Here is a 16211-nt window from a genome sequence, read left to right as displayed (position 1 = left end):
TTTAAAAAAAGACAGTAAGCGGGGAGGAGAGGTTGGGGGAAAGTGGTTAAAAGGTACAAACTTCCAGTTATAGGGTAAATAAGTACTAGGATGACTATAGTTATTACCGCTGTTATGGTATATACAGAAGATATTAGGAGAGTAGATCCTAAGAGTTCTCATCACAAGGAGAAATTTGTTTTCTTTTGTTTTTAATGGGTCTATATGAGATGGTGGATGTTAACTAAACCTACTGTGGTAATCATTTCACAATATATGTAAATATATGGATATTTCAGCTGAGACCTGAAAGATGAGACAGAGACAGCCACAAAAAGAGTGAGGTGGAAGGTATTTCTTCTTTTTTTCTTTCAAACCAATATTTTTATTATTTTTTTAAGGTTTTATTTATTTATTTGACAGAGCGAGCACAGGCAGGGGGAGCAGCAGAGGGAGAAGACGCAGACTCCCCGCTGAGCAGGGAGCCTGACGCAGGGCTCCATCCCAGGACCCTGGGATCATGACCTGAGCTGAAGGCAGATGCTCAATGGACTGAGCCACCCAGCCCCTGTTTTTTGTTTTTGTTTTTTTTAGATTTTATTTATTTATTTGACAGAGAGACACACAGAGAGAGGGAACATAAGCAGGAGGAGTGGGAGAGGGAGAAGCAGGCTCCCTCTTGAGCAGGGAGCCCGATGAGGGGCTCGATCCCAGGACCCTGGGATCATGACCTGAACCGAAAGCAGACGCTTAACGACTGAGCCACCCAGGCGCCCCCCCCCCGTTTTGTTTTTTAAAGTAAACTCTACCCCCAACTTCTGGCTTGAACTCACCACTCCGAGATCAAGTGATGTATGCTCTCCAGACTGAGCCAACCAGGCACCCTGGAGGAAGGTATTTCATGCAGAGGAAGAAAACTAGTGCAAAGACCTGGGCATAGGGATGGGCTCTGGGTGTACAAGGAGCACCAAGGAGGCCAGTGTGACAGAGACATAGTAAGGGAAGAAAGTGGTAGACTTGAGTTCACAGTGGAAGGAAGGGAGGGAGTTGGTCTCAGGCTGTGGTAAGGACTATGGATTTTATTCTAAGAGGAATTGCCTAGAGAGGCATCAAGGGCTTAAAAGTAGCAAAATGTGTTTATATGTTTGAAAACATCCTATCTGCGGCTATTTGGAGAAAGGATTGAATTGTAGGGGATTAGAGTGGAAGCCAGGAAGCCAGTGACATTAGGAGACTTCCTGCTATAATCCAGGGAGAGGAGACAGGCTGCTAGCTCTAGGTTGTGGGATGGGGATGGAGGGAATGATCCAAAATGGCAGAAACAATAGGTTTCGATAGGAGATTTGATGTGGTAAGTAAAGAAGGAATCAAGAATATGATGTAGGTTTTTTGGGGTGCCTGGGTGGCTCAATTGGCTAAGTGTCTGGCTTTGGCTTGGGTCCTGATCTCAGGATCCTGGGATCGTGCCCCATGTTGGGCTCCCTGCTCGGTGGGGAGCCTGCTTCTCCCTCTCCCGCTCCTCCTGCTTGTGCTCTCTCTCTGTCAAATAAATAAATCTTTTAAAAAAAAAAAAAAAGGAATATGATGTGGCTTTTTAACCTGAGCTACAAATGGTGGTGCATTTACTGAGATGAAGACAGGAGAAAAACAGGTTTATATGGTGTTGGAGAAGGAGATTAAAACCTGTTCCGGAGAAAGTGGGTTTGACATGCCTGCTAGGTATCTGTGTGGTGATATCAGGACAGATGGAGACAGAGTTGGAGTTCAGGGGAGAAAGGCAGGCTAGAGATACAATAGTGGGAATCAGCATGCAGCTGATAATCAAGCTATGGTATTGGAAAAGATAGAAGAAAAAGAAAAAAAGAGCCTATGGCCCTAGCGGCCTGATGGCAGCGCATCTCTTCGGGCGCCTGGGTGGCTCAGTTGGTTAAGCGACTGCCTTCGGCTCAGGTCATGATCCCGGAGTCCCTGGATCGAGTCCCACATTGGGCTCCCTGCTCGGCAGGGAGTCTGCTTCTCCCTCTGACCCTCCCCCCTCTCATGTGCTCTCTCTCATTCTCTCTCTCACAAATAAATAAAATCTTTAAAAAAAAGAAAAAAAGAGAAAGTCCTCCCACATTGAGAGGTCTCGGTGGGGAAAAGGGACTAGCAAAGAAGACCTGTATGGAGCAGTGAATAAGTACGAAGAAACAAGGGAAGTGTGTTGTGGAAAGAGAAGAGAGGATTTCAAGGAGGGAGGGTCACCTGTACCAGAGGTTTAATAAAATGAGTGTTCTCTACCTGGTGATGAATCAATGCCAGGTGAAGAAGTGCTCTGGAAGCTGGAAGACCCTTTCAGCATCTCTCCAAGACTGTCCCTGTAAGTTAGGGCTGTAAAGGCTCTTTTATTTTTTCTTAAAGATTCTATTTATTTATTAGAGAGAAAACTAGCAGGAGAGAGAGCACGAGCAGGGGGAGGAGCAGAGGGAAAGGTAAAAACAGACTCCCCACTGAGCAGGAAGCCTGACCCCGGGCTGGCTCGATCCTGAGACTCCAGGATCATGACCTGAGCAGAAGGTAGATGCTTAACCGACAGAGCCACTCAGGCACTCCTGTAAAGGCTCTTTTATATTTTATTTATTTTTTTTAAGTTTTTTTTTTTTTAAGATTTTATTTATTTATTTTGAGAGAGAGAGAATGAGAGAGAACACATGAGAGGGGATAGGGTCAGAGGGCAAAGCAGACTCCCCGCCGAGCAGGGAGCCCGATGCGGGACTCGATCCCGGGACTCCAGGATCATGACCTGAGCCGAAGACAGTCGCTTAACCAACTGAGCCACCCAGGCGCCCAAGGCTCTTTTAAATATCAAATGAGATTACGGACGAAAACGCATTTTGTAAACCGCCCAGTCCTGTACTATTAATGTCAATGTTGATTTTTATTAATGAGGCGATTATAATTGAGACCACCGGTGAAAGAGAGCACATGACTTATGGAAAGAGTTCTCGAGGAAGAAACTTCATAATGACGAAAACTCGTTCCTCCTGAGAGCTTGCGTTAAAACCAGGCTTGGGGTTAGGTGAGAGATCCAGGAGCAGTGCTGAGCTTTTCTAATTGACCCTGCCCTGGCAGCACTGAGCAGAACACCGAGGAGGGCAAAGACAGCCCAAAGCCGGAAAGGAGGAAGTCCGGCCCCAGACGTGAAACCCCTCTGGCTCCGCCTCCCTCCCCTCCACGGACCAATCAGGACCCAACTGACTGGACCGCGGCGCTGGGACGGGGAAGAGGGCGGAGCCGGTATCCAGTTATTCGTTCTATTCCTTTCACTACAAGGACTCATTGTTGCTACTCCTACAAACCACCACTTTGGCGAAATCTCTGGTAGTTTCATATAAAACTAAATGTACACCTATTCCATGATCCAGCAATTTTTTTTTAAGATTTATTTGAGAGAGAGCTCAGGGGTGAGGGGCAGAGGGAGAGGAAGAGAGAAATTTAAGCAGACTCGTGGGGCATGGAGCGAGACTTAGGGCTCCATCCCACTACCCTGAGATCACGACCTGGGTGGGAACCAAGAGTCAGAGGCTTAGTAGACTATGCCACCACTGAAGACCCAGTAATTTCTCACTGTGGTATCTATTTCTTAAAAATTAAAGCATAAGTCCATAGAAAGTCCAGATATCCATCAATAGGAAAATGGATAAACTAGTATATTCATACAATAGACTACTATTCGGCAATAAAAAGGAACCAACTACTGATAAAGCAACATGGATGAATCCCCAAGTCATTATGCTCAGTGAAAGAAACCTGTACACACAAGAATACATATTGTATAATTCCATTTATAAGAAATTTTAAAACAAACTAAATCTATGGTGAAAACAAAATCAGAGCAGAGTTGCCTAAGGATTGAGGATGGGGATTGACTAGGTAGGAAGTAACATGAGGGAACTTTCTAGGTGATGATAATGTTCTTAGAACTTCGTGCAATGAAGGAAATATCCTAAATCTGTGTTGTCCAATACGGTAGCTTCTAGCCACATGTGGCTATTGAGCATTTGAAGTATGGCCAGTGGGATTCAAAAACTGAATTTTAAATTTCATTTAATTTTAATTAATTTGAATTTAAAATTAGCCACATGTGACTAGTGGCTACCATATTGGACAGCAGAGTTTATATCCTGATAAGGGCTTGGGCTGCACTGATATTTGCATTTGTCAAAACTCTTCTCATGCTAAGCCTAAGAGTTGTACATTTCACCATATGTAAAGTTTACATTAAAAAGATAAGCATAAAAAAGAAAAGATAAGCATAGGGTTGCCTGGGTGGCTCAGCCAGTTAGCATCTGACTTCGGCTTGGGTCATGATCTCAGGGTCCTGGGATGGAGGCCCACATAGGGCTCCTCACTCACCAGGGAATCTGCTTGGCCCTCTCCCTCTGCCCCTCCCCCCACTCATGCCCTCTCTCTCTCAAATAAATAAAATATTTCTTAGATAGATAGATAAAGCATAGGGGTACCTGGCTGACTCGGTCGGTAGAGCATGCAACTCTTGATCTCAGGGTCATGAGACCTCATGCTCCACGTTGGGCATGGAGCCTACTTCAGGAAGAAAAAAAGCACAAACTAGTTAATGCTATGCATGTTGAAGTGTTTAGACGGGAAATATCCTGTTGTCTGCAACTTTAAAATGCATAACGGATTCATGAATGTTGAGATGGACAGATGACTAGACATGTGATAAATACAACAAAATATTAATTGTAGAAACTTGGTGGCGGGTATATGGATGTTCACTGTAAAATTCTTTCAACCTTTCTGTATATGTTGAAATATTTTCAGAATAAAATGTTGGGGTCACCAAGGGCTGAAAGGAGAAAGGAGTGGGGAGTTATTGTCTAATGGGTACAAACTGTGATGATGAAAATTTTCTGGAAATAGTGGTGATGGTTATGCAACATTTGAAAGTACTTCATGGCAATGAGTTGTACACTTAAAAATAGTTAAAATGGTAAATTTTATATATATTGTACTTTTTTTTTTTTAGCTCGAAAGTCACAAGAAAAACAATGTTGGGGAAAAATCCATGTGGAAGTGTCTGTGCCTTCTCTAGAGACAGTCTGGTGTACTGCAGAGAGGAAAAGGGGAAGGGAGCAGGCTGTTGGTGAGTGTGCCGGGCCCATTATAAGCAAAGAGTAATGGGAAGAGACAACAGAGGCTTTGGAAACAGACCTGGGTTCATAATCCCAGCTCTTTGACTTTTTGGCTGTGTGATTGTCCTGGTTTCTTAGTGCTATTGCTGCTCTAACAAATTACCACAAATATAGTGGCTTAAAACAACACAAATTTATTATCTTGAGTTCTGGAGGTCTGACATGTGTCCCACTGGGCCAGAATCAAGAGCTGTGTTCCTTCTATAGACTCTAATGGGCAGGAACCCACTTCCTTGCCTTTTCCAGCTTCCAGAAGCCTCTTGTATTCTATGGCTTGATTCATGGCGCTTTTCTTCATCATCGAAGCCAGCAGTAACATCTTCAAATCTTTCTCTGTTTCTCACACACATCTGTGCTTTTTTTTTTTTAACCCATTAGAATTGCTGTGTGTGTTTTTTTTAAGATTTTTAAAAAATTTATTTATTTATTTATTTATTTATTTGAAAGAGAGAGAGAGAGAAACAGCATGAGAGGGAAGAGGGTCAGAGGGAGAAGCAGGCTCCCCGCTGAGCCGGGAGCCCGATGTGGGACTCGATCCCAGGACCCTGGGATCATGACCTGAGCCGAAAGCAGTCGCTTAACCAACTGAGCCACTCAGGCACCCCCTTTTTTTTAAGATTTTATTTACTTATTTGGCAGAGAGAGGGCAGGAGAGCAGCAGAGGGAGAGGGAGAAACAGGCCCCCTGTGGAGCAGGGAGCCGGATGCAAGGCGCGATCCCAGGACACTGGGATCATGACCCAAGCCGAAGGCAGACACATAACCAACTGAACCACCCAGGCATCCCACATCTGTGATTCTTGATCACATCTCCTTCTCTGGCTCTTCTGCCTCCCTTTCCTTTATAAGAAACCCTTGTGATTCCATTGGGCCCACCCAATCAATCCAGATAATCTTTCCCCCTCAAGATCCTTAATTTCTCACATCTGCAAAATCACTTTTGCCGTGCAAGGTAACATATTCATAAATTCTGGGGATTAGAATAGGAACATCTTAGGGGGACCATCATTCTGCCTGCCACAGTGATGTTGAAAATTTCCCTATGCCACTGGGTACTCATATGTCAAGACAGCACCGAAGAGGAACGATATTTCTCCTGATTTTTTTCCTAACAGTTTTACTGTGGTATAATCCACATACCATACAATTTACCCATTTAAAGCAAACAATTCAGTGGTTTTTAACATAGTCGCAGAACTATACAATCATCACATTTTTATCTCTCACCATTTTTCTATATGAGAAAACAAAGGCTTGAGACATTAAGGAAACTTGCCTAGGGTAACCTCTAACTGGCAGGGCTGGGGCACTGCAGTGGCTGTCAGGAGCTGAGATTCCAGTCCAGGCCTGGATTCCCTTCATGAAGTTAGACTAGTTACCGGGGAGAAATGTGGTGCAGAAAACAGCAGATGCTCACACCAGGTTAGACTTGGGCTCAAGGCTTTGTTTTGCTATCTGCAAGGTATGTGACTTTTGGTAAAATCTATTGGAGCCTTGGTTTCCTCATTTGAAAAATGAGGGCAATCCAATAAATGAGGAGGCTGACTCACCTATAAGATCCCTTCCAGCTATGTAATTCCAAGCTTCAATGAGGGGGGAGAAAAGATAATTAAAAATAAATTCTCCGAGGGCGCCTGGGTGGCTCAGTTGGTTAGGCGACTGCCTTCGGCTCGGGTCATGATCCTGGAGTCCCGGGATCGAGTCCCGCATCGGGCTCCCAGCTCAGCGGGGAGTCTGCTTCTCTCTCTCTCTCATTCTCTCTCTTAAATAAATAAATAAATAAATAAATAAATAAAATTCTCCGAGCATCCAGTGCAACAAAAGGGATACGAATTCCCTGAAGACAGAGGCTCACATGCTTCCTTTGTACTCTCTGAGTACCTGGCACAGGTCTTGGAATTCCTCACCAAAGGGCCTCAGCCCGCTGGGAGACAAATCCGTAAAATGACCCTTACAGAGGCAGAGAAGGGTGGAAAGAGTAGCGGGGGGGGGGGGGGGCGGGGGGGGGGGGGCGCGGTTACGCAACGGAAGCTGCAGGCCTTGGGGTAGTCGGCCCAGGAGTGGGCAACCGCCAAGTGAAGGTAAACACGGTGGGAGGGATCAGAGGCCCCTCTTTCCAAAGGCCAAGTTGAGCCGCAGTGAGGGCTCGAGCCGAGAAAAAGTGTGTTGGAGGCATGGTTCTAAAAACCAATCTTCAAGCCGCATTGGGTGACACAACACCACGCGTTGCCGAGCTCCGCCCCCTCCCACCTCGCCCACTGGTGCACGAGATTTGGTATGCTTTTCCACCACAGTAAGACTCCTTTCACCGCCGCGCGATTAGTACCGCCCAAGCTCGGCGAGTTTGAACCCAACGAAAGACACGCCCGTTGTCACGCCCCTGTCTCTGATTGGCTGGAGAATTTAAAGATCCGGCCGGTTATAGGGTGATTTTCTACTTCTAGTATTTGAAAGTTCGTACTGCTCGAGGTTCACTAGCTGGCCGGCTCTGTTCAGCGTGTTCGTCCGAGTGCCGGTGCAAGTGAGTGTCCACGCGACCCCAGAGGTGGGAGACAGAGAGTCTGCTTTTTCAAAGGGTCTCTGCCGGGAGGGTGCAGACGAGTGGGTCAGACGGAGGAAACATAGATTCCCGAGCCCCAGGGTCCCCGGCGATTTCCCTAGCCAAATATTCTCCACCCAGTGCCCATCTTGGAGATGGGAAGAGTCAGGGCTCGGGAATCACACTAACCCTGACTCCTACCAGTCGTTGTAACCTCTCCCAGTCTGTTTCCACCTCTGCACACGGGTAATAGTGAGATTGACCTGGCAGCGTATAAACCACTGGACGTATCTGGAAGACAGAAGGTCCCCTGCTCATCTCTCCATTTGAGCTTCCCCTGCTTCCTTGGGAGAGGACTCTGAGGATTCCCTTGCCTCCCCTGGGCGTCTTGGAATCAGCCTCCTTTTTTTGTTCAGGAGCCTGCTTCCGCGGCTCTGGTCGGACAGCTGAGGGTCCCCATTCCTGGGTGCATTTGATGCTGCCCATCCACCGCTCTGGAAATTACCGTGTAGGAGAGTAAGGTCTACGTGAATTTCGGTTGGTCCCAGGTCCCTTTTGTCGTCTGCGTGACCTCTTTTTGTTCCTAGTGACAGCCTCCGTGACCCTATGTGGTCTTGACCGGGCTCCCGATTAGGTCCACTGAGTCCTCGTGACCCCTGCGCTCCGGCCTTTTTGCAGATCTGCCGGAGGCGGTGGCGATGCTGTCGGGCACCCAGGCAGCGCCGGCGGAATTGGAGGACGCGGAGCTGCGGTGCCGCGTGTCTGTGGAGGAGCTGAGCCCGGGCGGGCAGCCGCGAAAGCGCCAGGCCTTACGCACGGCGGAGCTGAGCCTGGGGCGGAATGAGCGCCGCGAGCTGCTGCTGCGGCTGCAGGCGCCTGGGCCCGCGGGCCGGCCGCGCTGCTTCCCTCTGCGGGCCGCGCGCCTCTTCACGCGCTTCGCGGCGGCCGGACGCAGCACGCTGCGGCTCCCCAGCGACGGCGTTCCCGGGGCGGGCGCTGTGCAGCTGCTGCTCTCCGACTGCCCCCCGGACCGCCTGCGACGCTTCCTGCGCACGCTGCGCCTCAAGCTGGCCGCGGCCCCCGGGCCGGGGCCGGCCTCCGCCCGCGCGCAGCTGCTTGGCCCGCGGCCCCGCGACTTCGTCACCATCAGCCCCGTGCAGCCCGAGGAGCTGCGGCGCGCGGTGGCCACGCGGGTCTCGCGCGCCACGCCCGTGAAGCGGCCGGTGGAACCCCGGGAGGGAGCCGAGCCCAGCACTGTGAGGACAGGAAAGGGGGGACGCCTCAGGGAGTGGGTGTGCCCCTGAGATGGAAGAGACCCAGGAGGCCCAAGTTTAGGGGGTTGCTGGTTAGCTCAGAGGAGATGCCCACTGGACATCTGAGTGTGACAGGGATGTGGGAAATTGTGCAGTGTTTCTCCAGAGTGCAATCCCTGAGTAAGCTAGAATAGGAAGAGGGCCCACTTCACGGTAAAAGGGAAAGTAGAGAAGGTGACTTCAGAAGAAAAAGTAGGAGGCTGTTGGGCCTGGAGAAGGAGAGGAGCTTTTGCAGAGAAGAAGTGACCAGCAGTGTCAGGGGCAGCCAACAGGTCTGAGCAGTTGCGGGGGACAAAGTCTGGAAGGTCTGACCGTGTTTATGAACTGGGGCAGGTGGATCACAGACCACAGGGGTTTGAGACTCAGCTGGGGAGAAGATGGAGATGGAGCCAGGCAGGGTTTTGCTGTGAGACAGGCAGGTTTGTGCCAGGAAGAGTAGTGAGAAGGAAGGACCTGTGAGAGAACCAGGAGATTTAGGGAAACCAGGGGAGGGAGCTGAGGGAGGATCCAGACCCACATAGTGCAGTCACCAGGGCACCAGGGATCAGTGGAGACCCAGCCTTGAGCCCTTCCTTCCTCAAGGACAGACCTGGCCCGGAGTAGTTACTGGTAAGATCTCCAGGGGAACCAAAGCTGCCCATGGGCTTCAAGGAGTGAAACCAGCAGAGAAACAAAGGGCTACCAGGCCTAGCATGGCACCCAGGCTAGGAAGCCCTGAGACAGTCCTGTCCCCCCACAGGAAGCCCCAAGGTGGCCCTTGCCTGTGAAGAGGCTGAGCTTGCCCCCCACCAAACCACAGCTTTCTCAGGAACAGGCTGCGGTGCTGAGGGTTGTCCTGAAAGGCCAGAGCATCTTCTTCACTGGGAGTGCAGGTAGTGGGGGGGCAGCGTGGGGGGTGGGGGAACAGTGATGGGGTAGGATGGAGGAGCAGGTGACCCTGACTTTACGCTCTGCCCAGGGACAGGGAAGTCTTATCTGCTGAAGCGGATCCTGGGCTCACTGCCTCCCACAGGTACTGTGGCTACTGCCAGCACTGGGGTGGCAGCCTGCCACATCGGGGGGACCACCCTCCATGCCTTTGCAGGTAAGTGGGGACCTCTAGGGCTTGAGCTGGAAGCCAGCCAGGCCTGTGAGATGGAAGAGGGGGTCCAGTGGCTAGGGTCTTAGGCTGAGTAGTGTCACTCACAGGCATCGGCTCAGGCCAGGCTCCCCTGGCGCAGTGTGTGGCCCTGGCCCAGCGGCCAGCTGTGCGCCAGGGCTGGCTGAACTGCCAGCGGCTAGTCATCGATGAGATCTCCATGGTGGAGGCGGACCTGTTTGACAAGCTGGAAGCGGTGGCCAGGTCAGTATATGCAGTAAGGGCTGGGTTCTGGTGGTTTTCCATATGGAACCTGGCCACCCCAGCTGCTAAAGGACCCCGTGCTCCTCTCCAGAGCTGTCCGGCAGCAGGACAAGCCATTTGGAGGGATCCAGCTCATCATCTGTGGGGACTTCCTGCAGCTGCCGCCTGTAACCAAGGGCTCCCAGCCCCCGAAGTTCTGCTTTCAGGTATCACTCACCCTCTGGCCCTGCCCCCCACAGGTGTCTGCTCTTCTCCCTGAAACCCCTACCCTGCCCCCACCAGGCCAAGAGCTGGAGAAGGTGTGTCCCAGTGACCCTGGAGCTGACCGAGGTGTGGAGGCAGGCCGACCAGATCTTCATCTCTCTGCTGCAGGCTGTCAGGCTGGGAAGGTGGGCCCCCGTGAACAGAGAAGGGGGGAAAGTGCTTCATGGCCCATAGAAGATGGTCATTCTCTAAGCACTGGGACCCTGCCTCCTCCAAGGTTGGGTCCGCATCACCCAGCACAGGCCCTGGCACAGACCAGATGTCAGGGAAGTATGGACACGTGGATACACGAGAAGAAATCAGAGATGTTAACACTCCTATTTCACAGATGCAGAAACAGGGGGTTCAAAGAGGTGAAGTGACTTGCCCCAAGTTCCAGCCAGTAAGTGACTGGGCTGGGATTTGAACCTGGCCTGACTCTAAAACCCAAGTTCCTCCCACTCTTAGAGAGCCAAGTGGGGTCACTTGGTGAGGGAGAGAGGTTGCAGGCACGATCCCACCCCAGCTAGGACAAAAGGTTGAAATGCCAGGACGACTCATGTGCAAGCAGGCAGGAGGCCAGGAAGACAGAAGACATGGGCCAGAGCTGGGCTTGAAAACCAGCTTGGGACAGGATCGGCGGAGGAGGTGGTGGTAGTGAGGGGCTTTCTATGCTTAGGGACCCCTGTCACAGACATATGAGGCAGGTAGGAAGGTACATTGCACACAACAGCATCTGTGGGGAACAAGAGGAAGATTGAGTGGCAGAGCAGAGAGAGATGCAGGTCTTAAGTTGTTTTCCCTTCTCCCATGTGATTTGCTGTTGCACCCAGGCTTCTCCATGTGGAGGAAGGCTTGAGATAGAAACACAGGCTAGGGGCGCCTAGCTGGCTCAGTCGGAGAAGCCTTGATCAAGCGGGTCTTGATCTTGGGGCTGGAAGTTTGAGCCCCACATTGGGTGTAGAGATTACTTAAAAAAAATATATCATTGAACATTATATCAAAAAACTCATGATGTACTATACATTGGCTAATTGAATTTAAATAAACAAACTTTAAAAAGAAAGAAAAAGAAACACAGGCTAGATTTTTGCTCCCAAGGCAGCAAGCCAGAGGCTATAAGATTGTAGCCTGGAGGCCAGTCTGATTATAGGCTACCCGTATGACAGGGTATCAACATCAGTGCCTTGTCCAGGCCCTCTGAACCTCTAGCCTGTGCTCACTCATCATATCCGACTTCCTCAGGAGCACTGGGATGGGAGGGTGGCTAGCTCCTACCTGGGGGCAGTCACAGGGAAGGGTGCCTGCTCATGATCATTCCCCATGTCTGGGGTCCGAGTGGGGAAAGGCAAGTTGGCCAGCCTGGGGGCCAGCACATTTTGCCCTGGTGCCCCTTTCTAATCCCCAAGTCTGACCCATGGCCTACTGCTTGGGCCATATCAGCCAGGTGCCCCACCTTACCTGGTGTTCAGGTGGGCTCTGCCCTGACAGCCCAGCCCCTACAGGTGCTCAGATGAAGTGACCCGCCAGCTCCAGGCCACAGCCTCCCACAAGGTGGAGCGAGATGGGATTGTAGCCACAAGGCTCTGCACTCACCAGGATGACGTGGCCCTCACCAACAGGAGGCGACTGCAGGAACTGCCAGGTGAGCAGGGAGCCAGGGCTGGTCAAAACCAGCTGGGAGGGGCCATCAGGCAGGTATGGGTCCCCCACCCCCACCCAACAGCCTGGGCCCTTGGGGCCATTTGGATATTTAGGCCCCCACCTCTCTGGCCATAAAGGCCCTTACATTTGCAGATGTAACTGTGACTTGAGAGGCATGATCTTGAACAGGTCAAGGTCACTGAGCCAGTAAATACTGGAAGTAAGACTTGAACCCAGGGGTGCCTGGGTGGCTCAGTTGTTGAGTGTCTGCCTTCGGCTCAGGTCATGATCCCAGAGTTGTGGGATCGAGCCCCGCATCCGGCTCCCAGCTCAGTAGGAAGCCTGCTTCTCTCTCTCCCACTCCCCCTGTTTGTGTCCCCTCTCTCGCTGTGTCTCTCTGTCAAATAAATAAATAAAATCTTAAAAAAAAAAAAAAAGACTTGAACCCAGGCCCCTGATTCCAAAGCCCCAGCTTGCCTGAGCTGTCCCCACTACTGCCTTCTACACCCTGGTCTAATACATGGTTTTGGAAACTGAGCCACAAGTCAGTGACTTGTAATCTGTTTGCCCAACTCTTTTTTCCTAGGTGAGGTACACAGCTTTAAAGCCATGGACAGTGACCCTGAGCAAGCCCGGATCCTGGATGCCCAGTGTCCCGTTAGCCAGATCCTTCAACTCAAGCTGGGGGCCCAGGTGAGTGGGAAGCAGAGCCAAGACCTGGGGGGCCTGGGCTTCCCCAGTCCTTGCCCTTGGGCCCAGGCAGCTCCATAGCCAGAGGGCCCAGCTGTGACCCCAGTGAACTCCCTCCCTCCTGCTCCCACCTACCTTCCTATCTTCAGCCTCCCACTGCCCTCTTCTTGCTAGGCCTGGGGCACCAGCAACAATGCTTTGGACAAGCCCCTTTCCCTTGCTGAAGCTCAGTTTCCACGTCTGTGTCGTGTGAGAGAGCCCTGCTTCTTCCCATGATGTTGGGGTGGGCCAAATGGGAGACTTCCCTCAGGTTCTGAAAGGCACTTGAGGGCTGGGAGAGGGGTGACAGGACCTGGAGCTCTCCCTCACGATTTTGGCCCATACACATACCCCGTAACAGACATGATCATTTTCAGAACGCTGTCATGTCCGTTACCTTATTGCTCCTTACCCCCTCCTGAGGCAAACAGCAAATGTCATTCCCCTTTGACACTAGGGGCAACTGAGACCAGGGAAAATAAAGCAGCTTGCCACAGGGGTCACAGTCAGCCGGTGACAGAGTGAAGGATTAGGATTCAGTGCCTCTCCAGGAGTGCCCTCAGCCTCCTGGAACTGCCCCCAGCGACTGCTGGAGCTGAGGCCAGGTGTTGGAATGGGCTGCTCTCCATGCCTCAAGTTCACTTTCCCTTGCAGGTGATGTTGGTGAAGAACTTAGCAGTGTCCCGGGGCCTAGTGAATGGCGCCCGGGGGGTGGTCGTTGGGTTCGAGACAGAGGGAAGAGGTAAATGATGGGAGATCAGTCCTACTGCTTGGGTTTGCAGCAGGCCCTGGGGTATGTGTGAGGAGACGGCTAGGATGGGTGGCTCAGTCGTTAAGCGTCTGCCTTCGGCTCAGGTCATGATCCCAGGATCCTGGGATCGAGCCCCACGTTGGGCTCCCTGCTCGGCGGGAAGCCTGCTTCTCCTTTTCCCACTCCCCCTGCTTGTGTTCCCTCTCTGGCTGTGTCTCTCTCTGTCAAATAAATAAAATAAAATAAAATAAAAAAAAGAAGGCTAGGATGGAGGGGTAGGGCCTGCTCCTCACCTCTGAGCCTTGAAGCAGGGCCAAAAGGTGGGACTTCTCCACTCCTCCCTCAGGGCTGCCCCAGGTACGGTTCCTCTGCGGAGTCACCGAGGTCATCCGTGCTGACCGCTGGACGGTGCAGGCCACTGGAGGCCAACTCCTCAGCCGGCAGCAGCTGCCCCTCCAGCTGGCCTGGGCAATATCCATCCACAAGAGCCAGGTAAGCAGCAAGTGTGGGGGACAGGGCAAGGCAGACGGGGGACAGGATAGGCCTGGGGCATATTGAAGGGGGTTCTTAAAGGCTTTGTGAAGGTTGAGCTTGCCCTGGATGGAAAGTTCCAGACCAGTGGTAGAATTAGCCTTTCTTTTGCGCATTTCCCATCCTGCTTCCTCTCCCTTTCCCAGACACATACTCTTCCCTCTGTCATCTCCTTTCCTGCCATTTCTTAAGCCACTACCAGATGTTAAATTTAATGTGATAATCAGTCCTGTTTTACAGAAGGGGAAACCAAAGCTCAGAGTGGTTAAGTAAAGTTGTCCAAGGTCACATAGAGAGTGAGAGACAGAGCCAGGATTCATTTCCATGCCTGTCTGACCCAGGCCTGAACTCTTTCCTTTCACCCCCCATCCCTCTATTCTAATCCTCAATCTGTGTCTCCTGGACCTCCTCCTACTCAGACACCCAGTTGTTGTCAATCTGTCTCTCTGCCTTGAGAATCTCTGTACTGGCTGAAGAGATCCAGGGGCAGTCACTGGGCCAGTGTAGGTGAGGTCAGGCTCTTGCGCATAGGGATTGCAGGCTGAGCTGGCTCTAGCTCTGTCCCTCCATTCCCTCAGGGCATGTCCCTGGACTGCGTGGAGATCTCTCTGGGCCGTGTGTTTGCCAGTGGCCAGGCCTATGTGGCCCTTTCCCGGGCCCGCAGCCTGCAGGGCCTGCGTGTGCTGGACTTTGATCCCATGGTGGTTCGCTGTGACCCCCGTGTGCTGAGCTTCTATGCCGCCCTGCGGAGGGGCAGGGGCCTCCTCAGCCTGGTAAGAGGGAGTCCCCTGATGGTGGGTCATATGGCGTGGGAACCCTGGGAGCTAGGACAGAGGGAAGGCCAAGGGACCATGGGATAGGGGTGGCAGAGCCTCTTCTGGCTCTGTTGGGAGCAGGGGCAAGAAGAAGGAGTTGCTGGCCCCTAGGCTGTGGCCCCAGGGGACAGCATGAGTCCTTGACTGGGTTTCTCTGTCTCTGATCCAGAAGTCTCCAAATGATGATGAGGCAGCCTCAGACCAGGAGAATGAGGACCCAAACCTTTGAGCCTCAAAGAGAAGACAAATGGTGGTCTCCCCTTCTTCCTCCTCCCTAGTGGGCCAAGGCCCCTGGAGACAACTGGGGGAGGATAGCCAGTGTCTCTTTCTGCATTCTTTAGGGCTCTCAGCCTCCTGGCAGGGTACAAGGGAGAGCACTTTCTACCCATTTGCCAGCTGTGCCTCAGTTTCTCCCCTTGCCCTGGGTGAGCTGCTTCCAGGGACAGGAGTAACCCTTTCTGGGCCAGTTGGGAAAGGGCCTGTGGTGGCACCTGGTGTTCTGGAACAAAGCTATCTGTGAGGGCTGGCCCAGGGCCACACGGTTGTGAATGCTGCTCTCTTTGGGCTGCAGAGGGGAGAGGCAGTGAAGACAGGTACTTCAGGAGCAGGAACAGGCTATAGGAGCCCTGGACTGGGAGACTCCGGCCAAGTACAGGGCCCAAACAGAGAAGGGACCCTGGGGTTCTTGTCACAGCTAGGACCAGGCTAGCACAGGCTAGGACAAACCCCCTCCTGAGCCTAACCTGAGAACACACAATGCAAACCATGTGCCTGTATCTTAAGCTCCTTTTTTGGAGAAGAAATAGTATCTAGGGGTATTGAGATGGATGTTCTCAGATTATATTTATTTAGGACAAATAAACTTGTGAATTGTGTGAGGACTGTGAGTTGAGTCTTCTGCTCTCTTTAAGAAGGCATCCCGGGGCGCCTGGGTGGCTCAGTTGGTTAAGTGACTGCCTTCGGCTCAGGTCAAGATCCTGGAGTCCCGGGATTGAGTCCCGCATCAGGCTCCCTGCTTGGCAGGGAGTCTGCTTCTCCCTCTGACCCTCCTCCCTCTCATGCTCTCTGTCTCTCATTCTCTCTCTCTCAAATAAATAAATAAAATCTTAAAAGAAAAAAAAAAAAAAGAAG

The 16211-nt window shown here is 51.6% G+C and overlaps 1 protein-coding gene across 1 annotated transcript; it reads left to right on the top strand.

Moving 5' to 3' along the window:
• Positions 1 to 7658: 7658 nt before the first annotated feature.
• On the top strand, positions 7659 to 15339 carry PIF1 (PIF1 5'-to-3' DNA helicase). The gene is made up of 13 exons (XM_034994212.1): positions 7659 to 7694; positions 8391 to 8968; positions 9765 to 9897; positions 9984 to 10109; positions 10214 to 10367; positions 10459 to 10573; positions 10650 to 10756; positions 12116 to 12255; positions 12841 to 12947; positions 13638 to 13725; positions 14081 to 14226; positions 14844 to 15038; positions 15250 to 15339. Exons 2-13 carry the CDS (start codon positions 8411 to 8413, stop codon positions 15307 to 15309), a joined length of 1929 nt encoding a protein of 642 aa, XP_034850103.1. The 5' UTR covers positions 7659 to 7694; positions 8391 to 8410; the 3' UTR covers positions 15310 to 15339.
• The last annotated feature ends 872 nt before the right edge of the window (positions 15340 to 16211 follow it).

This window comes from Mirounga leonina, unplaced genomic scaffold (assembly GCF_011800145.1).
Source record: "Mirounga leonina isolate KUSES-001 unplaced genomic scaffold, KU_Mleo_1.0 Mir_91, whole genome shotgun sequence".
In the NCBI taxonomy this organism is placed as follows: domain Eukaryota; kingdom Metazoa; phylum Chordata; class Mammalia; order Carnivora; family Phocidae; genus Mirounga; species Mirounga leonina.
The sequence above is the reverse complement of the archived record's forward strand: the minus strand, read 5'-3'. Positions and strand labels throughout refer to the sequence as shown.

Bases quoted from the DNA above. Each gene is read 5' to 3' on its own strand.
- PIF1 (XM_034994212.1), top strand. From the start codon at position 8,411: ATGCTGTCGGGCACCCAGGCAGCGCCGGCGGAATTGGAGGACGCGGAG. The intron at 12,948-13,637 runs GTGAGTGGGAAG...TTTCCCTTGCAG, and splicing joins AACTCAAGCTGGGGGCCCAG to GTGATGTTGGTGAAGAACTT. The intron at 13,726-14,080 runs GTAAATGATGGG...CTCCTCCCTCAG, and splicing joins GTTCGAGACAGAGGGAAGAG to GGCTGCCCCAGGTACGGTTC.